At 46.9% G+C, this 16234-nt stretch overlaps 2 protein-coding genes across 12 annotated transcripts in view; one reads left to right on the forward strand and one right to left on the reverse strand.

Moving 5' to 3' along the window:
• Window positions 1–16234, forward strand: part of LOC308101055 (methylated-DNA--protein-cysteine methyltransferase-like) — a 114724-nt gene that overhangs the window by 53829 nt on the left and 44661 nt on the right. The window lies entirely within an intron of this gene.
• The window catches only part of LOC308101054 (transcription factor COE3), a 79595-nt gene that overhangs the window by 20560 nt on the left and 42801 nt on the right, over window positions 1–16234 (reverse strand). For 5 of the 11 annotated variants that reach the window (XM_080450355.1, XM_080450349.1, XM_080450354.1 and 2 more), the window contains exons 7-10: window positions 11338–11419; window positions 8184–8325; window positions 2947–3080; window positions 2584–2710 (exon numbers count right to left, since the gene is read on the reverse strand). In XM_080450355.1, the coding sequence (XP_080306481.1) occupies window positions 2584–2710; window positions 2947–3080; window positions 8184–8325; window positions 11338–11419 (485 nt within the window). The remainder of the gene's footprint in view (window positions 1–2583; window positions 2711–2946; window positions 3081–8183; window positions 8326–11337; window positions 11420–16234) is intronic. The other 6 variants (XM_080450347.1, XM_080450353.1, XM_080450351.1 and 3 more) reach the window with 2 other exon arrangements.

Below are 16234 nucleotides of genomic sequence, written 5' to 3' on the forward strand. Positions count from 1 at the left end.
GCAAATTATTTTATGTTTTGCATAGGAGTGCAGAGGAGCTCTGACGTAACACGGTGTGTGGGCTTCTGTGGGTCTTTCAGATTTGGTCTAATTTCTCTGTTCCTATTAACTTGTGCCCTACAAGCGGCTCAGTCGCTGATGATGTGTGTATGTGATACTATATTTAGCACTGAGCATGGCAGTGGCATATTATTCGAAAATGTGTGTGTGTGTGGGGTGGGGGGGGGGCTACTCTACAATTAAAGTAGTCCAAGGGCCCATGGCTTCAAACATTCAACCCTGGCCATCAGGTGCACAATTCAGAAAACAAGAAACACAACAAGAGGAGATGCAAACTAAAGATACTAAAGGTATTATGTCTTCCTGAAAGTTTTTACGCCATTTTGGGCCGATAAAAGTAAATAAGTAGCTAAGATGGGAACAGCTAATTAGCGTAGCACGTAGCTCAATGTCTGCATGCCACTCGGTTGAAATACCCTAAGGGGTAATTCAGACTGCTGCGATTTCTCTCGCTTAATTTATGCGAAAATAGCCGATCTACAAGCTCACATCATGTCACGGATGCAACACGTTGTGAGCTTGTGAATCGGCTAAATCACGTCACAAATCTTTGGTCTGACATAGGCTTAAGGCAACGAAATTGCCAGCACCGCCACAATGTCACTACATGCCCTTTCTGGCTCATCCAATTTGCCATTTTAACTGGAGGACATTTCTAATCTATTTCATTACCCGTGACGTAGAATGTTTGTTCAGAGTCCGTTAATACAGAAGGACAGCAGTTCCGTGGTTTGAAATGAGCTGTTTCATTCTTAAATACATGATCCAATCTCTTTTGCATTCACAGCGAGCGCCATCAGCCTGGCTTACATTTTACTGTCTGAGAGAGGTAGCTAATATCCTATCACCTAGCAATTACTGTACATATGGAATCAGTGGTAGCTAATTCTGTCGTTAAGCGTTCCGAGCTCACTAACGGCCTCATTCTCTCAAGTGACGACCCCTTGTACAATCAGGGCGAGCCACACAGGGAATAGCAACGCGGAGGAGCCGGACCTGTCTATTGGTGACTTTCTCTTTTAATTCACCGCACTAATCAATTGTACCACCATTGCCTCCCGGGGTAATTGTATCTTCATACTAACTGGAAGAGAGTAGGAGCCCATGGAAGACGGAGAGAAGAATGGGGGAAAAAATCAACAGGGGTAGAAGGAAGGGGACACGTTTCCCCAGTAAAACCTGATGGTAATCATCCCAATCCGCTTAGCCTGTGTGACTAATGGGGTCTGTTCTTAAGGGACCAGGCACTTTCACCGGGGTGCTATAGAAGCCATTAATGTCTTAACTTATACACCTTCCCAGGGCTTTGCGCTAACACATGTACACACAGACGCACACATGTGAGTCTCTCTCGCGCGCACACATGCACGTACATACACTTATAACGCAGCACACTACACTCTTGTTTCATTATCCTGGTGCCTTGTTGGCCTCTGCTCTGCTCCTGCTAGGGAGGTTAAACGCAGGAGAGCCGGGCCAGACTGCACGGTTGGAGGGGAAGGGGACGGATGGCTGTGATGGGGGGGTGGAAGGGGGGGGGGGTCGTTGGGAGGGACTTGATGAGAAACAGCTGCCCCCAGGATGGAGGCGTCTGGTTAGGGGTTCAGGGAGGGGGGGGGGATGGGGGGCGCGCTCAAGGCCAGTGCTGCGTTGGAGGCCTGTGGGGGCTCAGGGGGGCGGGAGGGCTTTGACGCTGCCCTCGTCTCATTCTGCCCATCAAGAGTTGGAGCAGACAGAGGCTTCCAGGTCAGACGGGCTGTGACCCCGCGACCTCTGCCTGCTCACCAATGATGACAGATAAGACCACCACTTCCTTCTGTTAGCCAAGATAATCAGACCCCTTACTTATAGTGTGTGACACACGTCTCTCACACACACACACACACACACACACACACACACACACACACACACACACACACACACACACAGTGCTCACTTTCTCTGCGCCCGTTCTTCCTGATTCTCCCACACATCCTCTTGCACTGGCACGTGCATACAAACACACACACACCAGGTTTAATATACACGATCCTCCCATTCCAATCTGATTTATATAAAAATGAAACCACTCTGTGCCTTATGAAAATCCACAAATTAACAGAAAAAGCTGTCTATCTCATAGGGGGTGGGGTGGGGGGGAGGTAGATAAACAGAATTGGCAAGAACGACTTATCCTGACAGCTTGAGTTTAACAGAGCCTGGCAGCCCCTGTATAATGGCAGGTCGGGGAGGGATCAGGTTGCACTGGTATAGAAGCCCCTCCACCAAACACATTTTAGCTAGCCGTGCAGATCTCACACGTTTTGACATTCCAACAAAGCAGGGCCCTGGTTAGGTGGTTATTAGCAACTGGATGCACGGCACTGAGGGCGCCATCCAGGTAGAGGGGAGAGAGGGATGGACAGACAGACGGCCAGAGCAAGAGAAGGAGAGGAGGAGGAGAAGAGGAGAGCCAGAGGTCTGCGGAGGATAGACAGAGACAGAGAAGAGATAGGGGGAGACAAGAGATGTTGAACTCACCGGTGTATACGAATCTGCCAGGGGCACCTTTGCAGAACTGCTTGGACTTGTAGGACAGCGTGACCTCCACAACACCGGGGATGTGCCTGGGTGGGGTCTGGACGCGGATGGCGTGGGGGGTTATCAGCTTTGATAAGAGAGGGGAGCAAAGAAATAATCAGCCTCGTTGTTACACCGAACTACGCTAGATCTAGGTGTGATAGATGTCGCATCTGTGAGATTTATTCATTCATTTTGAAATAGATGCTTTTGTGACTGAAATGAGGTTTCAGTGAAAGCACGATTGAAACAGTAATAAAGACAATATATTGCATCGTCAACCTAATCCAAACAGCCAATCTCATTAAATGCAAGCCATCATACCTCGCTCCATACGAGCATGGTCCCGAACACGACTTGCAGGCCGTCAAAGAAGTTGTCTCCTATGATGATGACAGTGGCGCCTCCAGTGGTCCATCCCTCGCTCGGGCTGATGGCCTTGATGCACGGGGTGGCTGCTTATCCAAGACAAAACAGAAGAGCAAATTCAGCACCTAGGCTTCCCACAGTGGGGGCCCACGTGTGTTTCCACACAGACATGGTACTGCATCACCTCTACGTGCCCACCCCCTACTCCCCCCTACTCCCCCCCTACCCCCATGTCTCTTTCACAAAGACATATCATGGAAATTACCTCTGAAAAAAAATGATGGATTTGTCCTTTAAGGCATGAGAATCAAAATCATTTATCAGCGCGCTGGAGTGGTGTAGTTAAGCAGACCCTTCAAATGGTCCACTTCACAAAAGGCTAAACGCCGGGCTCGGCAGGAAAATGATTTGATGGAGCAAATTATGTGTCAGAGCAAATGTAGCTATCAGAATTGATTAAGCGTGGCTTCTGTGTGTACAGTAAAAATTTCAAAGTTGAACACATCTTAAATGAGTCAAGAATACGGGCCGTCAAAGTGGAAATGACAAGCGAAAGCTTTGCTGGTTCATGTTATTTCATTACCTTTGTTCTGCATATGCAGTGCAGGCACATTGCTTAGAGTGTAGTTTCAGCTTTCATAACGCGAAATGCACTCATGAATTATTCAGATCCGAGACTTTTTTTCCCCCTCCTTTTTTGTGATCGATTCAATCCATTTCATATTGTTTATTACAATGCTTTTCATCTGGCAGGACTTCTGCAACATAACGGTTCCATTCATCAAGAGTCAGGGGGTTGTTATTATAATCTAATTTGAGTGATCTGGTGCCTCACGTTCACTGTCATTTGATGCATTACCTTAATATGGCGCTCAGCACAACACCGTGTTTACAACCGAAATAGCATGACAGCTAGCCATAAAATAGCAATATCAAATTTAATCTATTTCCATCAATATCTTTTAACACACTATGAATTGTGCGTGTTGTGTTTTTTTTCCCCCCTTCTACTGCTTCTCAAAATGTGGCGGGCCGTTTCAGCAAGTTCCCTTTCTTTTACGCGCACAGTTCTAACCTCTATTATCCCTTCCATCCAGTAAGTAAATCACAGGCGGCCATTGTTGTATGGATCACCTCAGACAAGACATCTCCCTTTGTTTGCCTTGCTGTTGGGTCTGTTCGGGTCATGTTTGCTCTCTCTCTCCCTGCCCATAAAGTGCACACACACACGTTGGTACTACAGGGAATCTGACTTTAACAGGCGCTGTTGACTTCATGCTAATCGCCTCGTACAGATTTTCATTTGTGCGGCCTGGAGGAGTGACATTTGCTTTCCTTAATTGCGAAGCGGAGCGTCTGAAAGAGGACCAACCCTCCATGGGCATGCTGGGCCGCCTCTAAGGGCCTGACCTTCATCAGTGTGGACGATTATGGCAAATAATTCACCCTTCAAAATTACTGTAAACAAATTGACTTTGGGGATGAGAGCGAGAGAGAGAGCGAGAGAGGGAGGAGGAGACTAGAATAGGGGGCCTGGTGCTGATGGTGACTGTTGGGGGGCAGCTGCAGCCTACCACAGACACGCGCGTGCACACACACACACACACACACACACACACACACACAGAGTGCAGACGCACCACCTCGGAAATCCCAAAGCCCCCCTCCCACACACAAAAAGGACCCATGGAGAGGCAGTGACGGCGGCCCTAAGCCGTCCACCCTTCTGCCTGAAAAATTTGCATATGTCTCAATGCACAGACAGAGAGGGGACCATGTGCTGAATGGGGACCGTGGCGAAGTGGATTACACAGTCAGTGCAGCGATCTGATGATAGACACGCACAATGCCCCCCTCAGCAGATGATAGGCATCACAGGGAGTGGACACATGAGGCTGGCAGGAGTGTGTGTGTGTGTGTGTGTGGGTGTGTGTGTGTGTGTGTGTTTGTGTGCCCGAGTGTTGCATCACCAAGTCACGACAAACTTTGGGCCAGAAGTAATTTTTTTCTTATTATTATTTCAAATTGTATAAAATTTGACACAATAGTTTTATATATATTTTTTACTTTTAGCATAGCGTTGCTGTGAAAAAAGCATCAGGCGGCAGCTGTTCTGTGACCAGCCTCCACCCCACTTCCCCCTTGTTAAGGTTAGCAGCGGAAGACGTCAAAACCGATCCGAGATCTGAGCGGAGGAGGTCCCCGGCTCTGCTATTGAGATGCTCAAACAGGTCTGATGTGGCCCCGCGAAGCTGTCCTTTGTTCTGCCTGCTGAAATGTGTTGTAATTGTGCTGTGGGATGTCCAGATGGTCGGCTGATAGTGCAGCTGATGGGATTATACCTTTTACCTCTCCCTGAGCCATCTGTTCCCTTTGACTCTCACTCACTCGCTCCCTCTCTCTCTCTCTCTCTCTCTCTCTCTCTCTCTCTCTCTCTCTCTCTCTCTCTCTCTCTCTCTCTCTCTCTCTCTCTCTCTCTTTCTCTCTCTCTGACTCTCTGACTCTCACTCTCCTTTCTCTCTTCCTTCTTCTGTCTCTCTCTCACTCCCTCTCTCTCTCTCTCTCTCTCTCTCCCTCTCTCTCTCTTAGGCCCAGCAGTCTGGATTCACTTGTCTTTATTGCATAAAGCCTAACAGCATTACAGCCACTTGGCATGCAAATGAGGCAAGAGCTGCAGGCTCTGTGTTGAGTCTCCTATATTGTCTAGGGCTCTATAATGGCGGAACAGAGCTGAGGAACGTGTGGTGTGTGTGTGTGTCTCTGTGTGTGTGTGTGTGTGTGTGTGTGTGTGTGTGTGTGTGTGTGTGTGTGTGTGTGTGTGTGTGTGTGTGTGTGTTTTTTGTAGGGAGAGGGGGATTCTGTGTGTGTGTGTGTGTGCGCGTGTGTGGGTGGGTGGGTGTGTGTGTGTGGTGGGGGGCGCTGTATATAAAAGACCAGGCTATTTGTGAGCATGTTTATGCACCTTTGAGCCTGAATCCATACATGTTTGAGTGACAGGCCGCTGCAGAGCACATTGGTGTCTGAATGCATAATGTGCTTGTTGTGTGACAGTACACACAAGCAAAACAAAAATGCCACATGGTGGGATTCAGCCTGTCACGCTGTGGGGCCTATCCCCACTTTGGGCCAACAGGGGGGCAGCACCTCTTGATCAATGCACGGCACTCGGCACCACCACACACAGTAGTATTGAGATGCGCTGAGAGCATGGATACCTTCTCCACACGCACACACACACACACACACACACACACACACACACACACACACACACACACACACACAGCAACTCAGCCAGCCACATATCTGAGGCTTCTCACCCAGTGAACTCGCAGGGAAGAATGTGTTGCTAATTTAAAGCACGCTGTCTGTCTGCCAGCGCTGTGTCAGAGTGCTATGGAGGACATGGATAGGATTGCTTTTTATGACCGAGTATCCTGTTCTCGTGTGTCACATCTATGAGCGTCTGCTGGAGGTGTCTCAAAACACAGTGAAGAGAGGTCTTAGCCCCAGCTAGCTCTGTTGATGCATTTTCACTTTTGTTTGTGATGGAGACTGAACTCGCGCTGCAATATCCGGAGCATTACTTTAACTGTGGGACTGTTAAAACAGACGCTTTCAGACAGTCTCGGAGTTAAAGTAATGCTCCGGATTTTGTAGTGCATGGGGAGGGGTGGGGGTGGGGTTGAAGGAAAGTTGTCTCTGACTTATCGGAGCATACAAGGATGAGTAAAGGGGAGGTATATTAAACTTGTTAGAGAAAGACATGTTCAACTGGGCGGTTGACAATAGCTTTCTTGCGTGCTTTACAGGGAGTCACTCCAGTGCTTTGAAGAGTGTGGTGAAGAGGAGAAGAAATGGATAGGTTGAGGGGAGGGGGGGGGGGGGACCTGTAAAGAACACACACACACAACACAGGGCGGTCCCGTGGGACATGGGGAACATGGAGGCGAGGGCTCAACCTCTTTAATTGCTCTCCTCATTAAGAAACTGGTTGCTAGGCGATCCACACCTATCGTGTCATAAACGTGAGACACACAAACAGAACGTCAACGAACATAATGACTTTGGTGCTTGGGGCAGGACTTTAATTATTTGATTTTGTTCTCCAGTAGAGGAGTCATTAATAAAGACAAAAACAAATAGATTAGCTTTTTCCCCCACGCGGACCCGAGTGCACCAAGATATATTAATTGTCTACTCCTTTTTTTTTTATTAGCTGTTGTTGTATTAAACATTACATTTGCTTTTGGTGATAGAACCATTAATGCCCATTAATGTGTAGAGAAGGTTGTTTTAGTCAGTGGTGTACATAAACTGTTTGCCCAGCCATAATTGGCTCTTGAAATCTGAAGATAAGCAATTTGCACAATTGGCCCCTGCTCAGTTCTTTTTTTTTTCCTCTTCCTGTAATCTTTCAGCTGCGTGTGCTCCCATCTGCGAGTGGAGGCCATCGGGGTCACAAGGTTATGTTTGGTGCGTTTTACTTTTTGGATTTCCCATGGTTTGGTGGTCCTGTTTCTCTCCATCTCTCTCTCTCTCTCTCTCTCTCTCTCTCTCTCTCTCTCTCTCTCTCTCTCACTCTCTCTCTCTTTTTCTCTCTCTCAGCCAAGTAGGCAATCAGTCTATCATATGGAATCATTTGGAAGAAAAACAGTAAGTTCTGTTTTTCTCATACAGAGCACCCGCCAGCCACCCCCACCTTCAACCCCTCCCCCCCCCCACCCGCCCAACACCCACCCATCCTCCTGTTCCTGCTTTCTCGCGGCTAAATCTGCAGAGCCCAACGACAGGAAACTGACCTCACGGCCAGATTCTTAAGCAATTTGATCACGTTCCCCACAATAGTTTTTTTTTGTACGTGCAAATAAGATTGGAAGACTGGAAATAGTATAGCATTCTTTTTGTTTTAATTGTGGCAAAAAGAGGTGCTATCACTGTCAAATGTGTGTGATAGCTATACAGTATGCCAAGCGATGCTATTTCCAGTCTAGACCAAATAATAAGCATGAGGGAGGCAAAAAGCAACTTAAGAAGAAAGTGCATGTGACGGAGGAACAAAAAGTTGTGTGGAACTAGGACCAGCTAGGTCTACCTACGGATGGGAGGATGAGAGGAGGAGGTGGAAAGGAGGAGAAAATGGAGAGAGAAAAAAGAGCGAAGCAAATCATAGGATGTAAAAATGTGCCTACCATGCTCCAGATAAGGAGGCGTACCTTCTGAAGGGTCGAGTCTGCGAGCCCTTCGCCCATGTTTGGAATTGTTGTGTACAAACATGTTGTCGGAGACGGCCAGGACGTGACCGTCCACATTGACGGTCGTCGATACGACAACCTGCAGAAAAAGTCAAAGTGGCAACACGTGATTAAACAACTAGCAAGACGAAATGTATTTTTACACACTGTTTTTTTAATGAGAATGGTTATGAGATGCACATTTTAAGAAATTCTCTCCAGCTATTGATTATCAGTCTTTGAAAGAAATGGATATTCTCTCTTTCAACCTGGCAAGCCTAACCTGGCATGCCTATTTTCTTTCCTCGAAAATAGCAGATCTACAAGCTCACAACAGGTCTCATTGTGAGCTTGTACATCGGCTATTTTCTCAGCGAGGCAACATTGTACGATGAGGAATAAAATAGGGCTTAAGTAGTTAAACCTGTATCACATGACAGCCCTCCTCTGCGTTTATTGCGTTGTTGCATTTGGGGTGCCTTGCGCTTGTGTGCAGCTAATTGACTTTTTAGTCTCTCAAATACCATTTCCGTTTGCCCCACTCTAACAACTGTCATCATAATTGAAGCTCAGAATTATTGATCGGCGTGTACATCTATTTGAGGACGGAAGGCCTCCCTTTTAAACTATTACTGGAATCATTAGCCTCTGAACCGTATGCTCTGGGCCATCACTCAGCAAACATTTTACTAGGATCGGATTCCAAACCACACTCCATATTTCATAATGCTTATTTTTGTTGTTGTTTTCTTTGACTACCACATCTCTCCAAACAGTGGAACGGCGTGTGAATGGCCAAAGTGTTCCTGGGCCGGAAACAGAGAGCCCCTCTCAGGTTCACTTCGCCGGTAAGTGACCTCGGTGTAGCGGTGGAATTTTGGGGGCTTTTTTTTGGGGGGGTTGGTTTGGGGAGGGGTGGGTGGTGGAGGCGGGGGGGGGGGGGGGGGGAGAGGGGGAAGGTGAAAGAGCTCCATTCTTTTGAGCAGGTTCAGAGCTGGGCCAAGCCGAGGATGATGGATTGGGCCCTCTCTGGCCCCCAGCTGGTTTTTGGGGGGTAATAAGTGTAGTGGAAGGCATGCAGAATACACAACCTTGGCCAGAGAAACACCTACAGTGGAGCATCTGGGAAATCTATTTGGAAAAGAAGAAAAAAAACACTGCACTGGCCGTTGGCTCGGGGACAAGAGACGATCGACAAGAATCCACCTTTCCCTGCCAGAGCTAACAATAATGTGAAACCTGGCGTAAATCTGATGCACAGCCATATCATCAGTGTCCGTTTAATGCTCAGAGTGTAAAACTCTGCGCGTTCTTAGATTAGACATAATTATGCATTATATGTCTGTTGCTAGATGCTTTGACGTGGAGCACCAGTCACTTCCTCGCATTTCTTTGTTGCACAAGTTGGAGGGGTGGCTGTGGGGAGCCCTCTCTGTGGCTATCGTGGTGGTGGTGGTGGGGTTGTGCTGTTTGGTGACATCAGGTGACATCTGTGTCTAAAGAATACAGGGAATCCTCGAGATATGCGCAGATTCCAGGTGACTGAGCGGGTGTTGGCAGTGAAGAACACACTCCCACAGTTTGCTGTTAGCAAGTGCATGTCGTCCACATGCACTACACTCTCTCTCTCTCTCTCTCTCTCTCTCTCTCTCTCTCTCTCTCTCTCTCTCTCTCTCTCTCTCTCTCTCTCTCTCTCTCTCACCGTGACTTACAGGACTAGTGAAAGCATCTGGGTGGGCTGGATGGACAGATCGATGGATGAATGGATAGATGGATGAATGGATAGATGGATGGATAGATGAACACAGGAAAAGCAAGGATCAATACGTTCAATGCCAAACTGCGTGATGCGTTACACTGTCAAATCCTGAGCGTTCATTGAACTCAGAGAGTGTACAAATGGACCCATTTGGTACATTTGTATACTCTCTGAGTTACAAATGGATGAATTAACTCTGGGGATTTTACTGTGTATAATTGAGCGCTAAGAACTCACAGAGGAAGGACTCATTTGGGTTTTGCCCTTTTGGCATAAGTGGCTGCATTTTGTCCAAGTACACATCTCACATGGCTTTCATTGGCTCTGCAGAGGATTGTGTGTGCGTGTGTGTGTGTGTGTGTGTGTGTGTGTGCGCGTGTGCGTGTTGCTGTTGTGCGTGTGCGGTGTGTGCGTGTGCGTGTGTGCGTGTGTTTCCGCAGCCAAGACCATCTCTGAGTTAACACTGTTGTTACATGTGGATTCTCCTCCCCTCTGCGCTCGGCTCAGAAAACTGTCAGGAACACAATTGATGGCACCTCTTAAATCCTATATCCTTATTTGTGTCAGATGGTATTCCCTAATAAATATTCTTTACATGTGTTCTGCAGAGCAGAGCACACAGAATCTCTCTCTCTCTCTCTCTCTCTCTCTCTCTCTCTCTCTCTCTCTTCTCTCTCTCTCTCTCTCTCTCTCTCTCTCTCTCTCTTCTCCCTCTCTCTGGCTTGGCCTTCCTTAATGCCAGTAATATAATTGTGTTCATGTGTGAGCATGAATGATTGTGAGTATAAATGTTTGTGTGGCCCTGCATGTCTGCATGCGTATGAGAACATGCATGTGCGTGTGTGTTTGCTTGTGTATGAGGTGAGTGTGTATGTGTGTGTCTGTGTGTGTGTGTGTGTGTGTGTGTGTGTGTGAGTGACAAAGAATGTGTATTTGTACACACATATATATATATATATGTATATGTATATGTATATGTGTATATATATATATATATATAAATAATGCATGTGCGTGCAATTGTGAAATGGTCGTATGCAGGCGCGCGGGAAGTCCCTTAATACCTAGGGGGGCTGTGCGTCGTTCGCGCGGGAGCGGCGCGATTTTTGTGTTTTTCCCCACACAAAAAGGCAGAAAGACAGTGTAAACACCAGTTGAAGTTCATCCATGACCGTAACAGACTGCTATGATCCATAAAATATATATATATTATAAAAAATAAAATAAAATAAAACTTTTTTTTTTTTTTTTCACCAGGGGGGCTGCTCCCATCACCAGGGGGGCTGCAGCCCCCATAGCCCCCCCCCTTCCCGCGCCACTGGTCGTATGAAATAGTCAATAGATTTCAGTCACCTGGAATCTGCGCATATCTCGAGGATTCCCTGCATTCTTCAGACAGTTCTGATTGCACTTGAGGAAGAACTTTAGGAAGAATCTGAAAGAGTACACAAAACAAAAGAGAAAAACAAATACGTTAGAACATAACTCATCATGTCGTCGAGCCAAAATGCTGAAATGGTAAAGTCATTGCATATTTTGAATAATTGTTCTCAGACATTCGTGCGGGAACACTGTAAAATCTTAATTTAACTCAGAGAGTGTACAAATGGTACCATTTGTTACACACACACACAGTTCAATTAACACTAAGGATTTAACTGTGTGAAGGCATAGCTTTCATTCCTCCAGGCAGTCAGAAAGAAATGTGCAATTCCACATCTCACTGATGTCCAGCAGAGGGACATTATTCCAACCTGTCTGTAACTCTGTATGTATGTATGTAGGAGGCCATGCTGTACTACACTGTTCCTCAACCGGTGTGGTCCATGGACCACTAGTGGCATAATCACACACACACACACACGCACGCACGCACGCGCACACACACACACACACACACACACACACACACACACACACACACACACACACACACACACACACACACACACACACACACACACACACACTATATATATATACTGCACCTTTGTTAAATGTATCTAAAATATGTTTAAATAATATTTCATAAGTCCATTCACGAAATATTGACTGTTAGTGTTAAGGGCTTGATATAATCCATTGTGCGCGGTGTCGCGGACACTGAAAATGGCAGATCTACAAGCTCACTGGGTAGCAGGGCTATTGTTGGTGCGTGACACCAGCGCGTAAGTATAAAGCTGGCTTTAAGATCATTACTGTTCAAAAATTATAAAAAAAACTTCTTACATACTAAATATATAATGTATATACAGTATATATAGTGTGTTGTGGGGAGGTGGGGTGGATGGTCCTTGAAGATTGTTCGAAATATGCTAGTGGTCCAACGCTCAAAAAAGATTGACAGCCACTGCTGTACTGTACTTTATATGTGCCATTCTCTCAGAATCTCCATATTATTTGCTATTGCTAATGTAGCTTCGACCTCTTTGTCTTGCCATCCCTTCGGATGAGTTCACTGGTCTTTCCCAACACCCATCTGCCACGAGCATACAGGAAGTCACTTGATATTCCTCCCAGCTCTTAATCCCAGAACGCCCCCTGTGCAATTAAAGTTCTCCTGTTCAATAGGGAGGCAAATGAGGCCCACCTGTGACCAGGTCTTGTTTGAAGAGCATCAGGGATAAAGGACCTAACAAGGTGAGAGCGCGCCACAAAACTATAGTCCTGTCAGGCAATTAGGCGGACACTCCTGGGACCGGCGTACGCCACACACATACATACACACACACACACACACACACACACACACACACACACACACACACACACACACACACACACACACCCCCCCCCCACACACACACACACACACACGTATGTATGCATACATACGCACACACACGCCCATGCACACACTGGTGGGTGGGTGAGGCAATTATGCCACAAATTACAACCTGGCTAATCGTCTCTGTACAAATGTCACGTCTGAGTGAGATCTAGGGTTGGTTAGCCTGTGAGCCTCCTTTCCTCTCACTCTCTCTCTCTCCCTCCCTCCCTCTCTCTCCCTCCCTCTCCCTCTCTCTTCCCCCTCTCTCTCTCTCTTCCCCTCTCTCTCTCTTCCCTCTCTCTCTCTTCCCTCTCTCTCTCCCTGTCTCTCTCCTCTCTCCCCCCCCCTCTCTCTCTCTCCCTCTCCCTCTCTCTCTCTCTCTCTCTCTCGCTCTCTCTCAGAGACTTGGGGCTTTTATTGATATCGTCTTCTATTGAGAGCTATACTTTAAACATGGCCTTGGCTCGCTCTGACAGATACAATAACATGGTAAAAGAGGCAGATAAAGGGAGCTTAACAAGGAGGGCAATAGGCAAAGTCATCCCAAAGGTAATACATTGTCTACAATCTGATACAACCCACAGTGTGTAAAACAATGTGATTGACTTGTCCGTCTTGCGGAATCGTGACCGATTGCTCCTCCGCTTTCTCAAATTCATCGTAAACACTGGGCCGCATGTTTATTTTTCATCACCCTTCACTAGGATTACTATGTGTGCAATACCGTGGTTTCTATTGTAACACTTGGCTCTCAGCATCGCTGGCCACTTATTGGATTACCATAGATTGCACCATAGATTGCACGGCCGGTTTTTATTCCGCTAAATACAGTGGCTTGTGTGGCCGGCCTCCGAGGACGCTTTCACAACACTCGGGACGCCTCGTGTGCTCGGTGGGATCCCAGCCAGGCCATAAATCAGGGTCTGAAATGACCCTCCTAACCCCGACCACATTAACACATGCAGTGGTCATTTGGAAGCGTTCTCCAATAGACTCCAATACCGTGTGCTCCACCGAAGACCCCAGAGAGAGAGTAGGAGAGAGAGAGAGAAGAGAGGTGAGAAAATATTTTCCCCTCCACATCCGAGGGGCTTTGGCTCGGACATCAATAAGAGGCGTTTTAAGCCACGCCAGAATGCTGATTGCCTGTCGGTGTGCGGTGAGGGGCCATAAAAAAACCTGACTTGTCATTAGTGCATTTTGCTTGATTGTGCTCAGTGCGTTTTCGGGGGTTGCATCTGTTGGCTGATCATCAAAATGACCATTATGTACTCTAATTCCCTGACCCTGTTTTTATTTCCCCATAGAGTCGTAATGTAGAGCAGCAGACATCTGCGGAAAGCAGACCTGAAATACGACTTTTATTTGTCTGTCGCCTCTCATACAGATTGGGTTAGGTTGCCGCGCGTGCAAGTCTGCGTGCCTGTGAGTGTGTGAGTGTGTGAGTGTGTGAGTGTGTGTGTGAGTGTGTGAGTGTGTGCGTGTGCGTGTGCGTGTGCGTGTGTGTGTGTGTGTGTGTGTGTGTGTGTGTGCGTGTGCGTGTGCGCGTGTGCGCGCGCGCATACAATGCGTGCATCACCTTACATCAAGTAACAAGATCGAATACATATCCCAGGCAGTGCTGTGACTTTGTAAAAAACGTCACAGCAAACGTCTTTTTTTGAGTTGGACTGGGTTACTTTAATGCCTTTACTGTACATGCTACTGTAATCTCTTCTGCAGCGCTGCCTACTGTAAAAGTTCCGAAACAATAAGCAGCAGAAAATGCGTGCCCACACTATCGTAAAGCGGCTCCTTTATGTTTACTGTTATGAAGGCAATTAAGCACCATTTCCCTACTAAAAAGATAAGCTTAATTTTCATAGTCCACCGCCATAGCGGTAGCTATAGCATCCATTACATTAGAGTTGGTTAAGATTCTCCATGAGCACGCGGCAAATTGGTCCTTGGTGGAAAGGAGAGCAATTAAGACGAGGCCTGTCTCTCTCTCTCTTCTACTTCTTAACCCATTGATACCTGGAACGCATCTGTGTCACTTTAGATTTCTTTAGGCTATTCAAAAATAGCAGATATACAAGCTCATAGCGCGGCACCGAGTGCCGCGCTACGAGCTTGTAGATCTGCTATTTTTGAAAAATCGTGAAAATTATTTTTTTACATTGTTTTCCGAAAAACTGTTAGGATTTAAAAAATGTTTAGAAGCGGCCTCAGGTCTTAATGGGTTAAATATCTACAGAAGTTTGTGCTGGTGTTTTGGCACGCGCGGAGACAAAAGGAGGCTTGTTTAATTGTTTTTTAATGGGATATCAAGTCGTCGCTGCCATTAGATGTTGGCAATGGAGGGCAAAGGGGGATAGGGAGAAAGAATGAACTGCAATTAGGTTTGATTAAAGCTATCCTTCTCAATAATCAGCTGTTCTGACAGGACAGAGGGACCCTGGTGGCCGCCGAGATGGAGGAAGGTGTTGAGTGATATTAACCCATTAAGACCTGAGGCCGCTTCTAAACATTTTCTAAATCCTAACAGTTTTTCGGAAAGAAATGTAAAAAAAAAAAATTCACGATTTTTCAAAAATAGCAGATATACAAGCTCGTAGCGCGGCACTCGGTGCCGCGCTATGAGCTTGTATATCTGCTATTTTTGAATAGCCTAAATAAATCTAAAAGTGACACAGATGCGTTCCAGGTATTAATGGGTTAAGGCCAATGAAGGGGATATTAACATGGCTAATTAAAGCTCTTCCAAAGCTGGTAGAGGAGGCTCTCGACGGACCAACGCCGGATGAAATAATCGGCCAAGGCAGCTATCAGTTGGAGGAGGGTGAGAGGAAGAGAGAGAGAGAGAGAGAGAGAGAGAGAGAGTGGGGAGGAGGGGTAGGGGGTGCAGTTCATCTGAGTGACGGAGGGTGGGGTGGAGGGAGGGGTGGAGGGAGGGATGGACGGATAGAGGGGAGGTGTGGAGGAAAACTATGAAGTGTGAAGAAAGACAAAGAAAAGAGAAGGAGACGAGGCATATAGAGTTGGACTTACAGAGGAGCCAAGGAAGCTCGTTTTGACACAATCACTTCTCTCGATCTCTCTGTCTCTCTCTCTCTCTCTCCCTCTGCGCGTCTGAAGGTCTGCCAGTATAACTAAGACCTGACTTCAGCTTTTTATCTCCCGACAGCTCGTCGTACGGGGGTCCACAAATCAACGCTAAAACAATCCTGTTCATGCCTTCGGACGAAGGCAATTAATGCGATTTTCTCCCGTAGTACCTCCATGCTCGCCCACTGCCGAAGCTACTAATCATGCCATAATGATTTCTCTCCCTCTGGTCAAAGGGGAAATAGATTGTCTCTTTAGTAATGCAGCAAGCCTCTGTGCCTTCCACTCCCCGGCTTCACAGACCCGGTAATTGAGGAGAAAAAGGCCGACTTTGGCACTTTGACTGATTTGAGGTCTGCTAGACCCTCTTATCTTTACTCTGATCATTTTAGT

Source organism: Gymnoscopelus braueri, assembly GCF_963280865.1.
Source record: "Gymnoscopelus braueri genome assembly, chromosome: 14".
Taxonomy (NCBI): Eukaryota; Metazoa; Chordata; class Actinopteri; order Myctophiformes; family Myctophidae; genus Gymnoscopelus; species Gymnoscopelus braueri.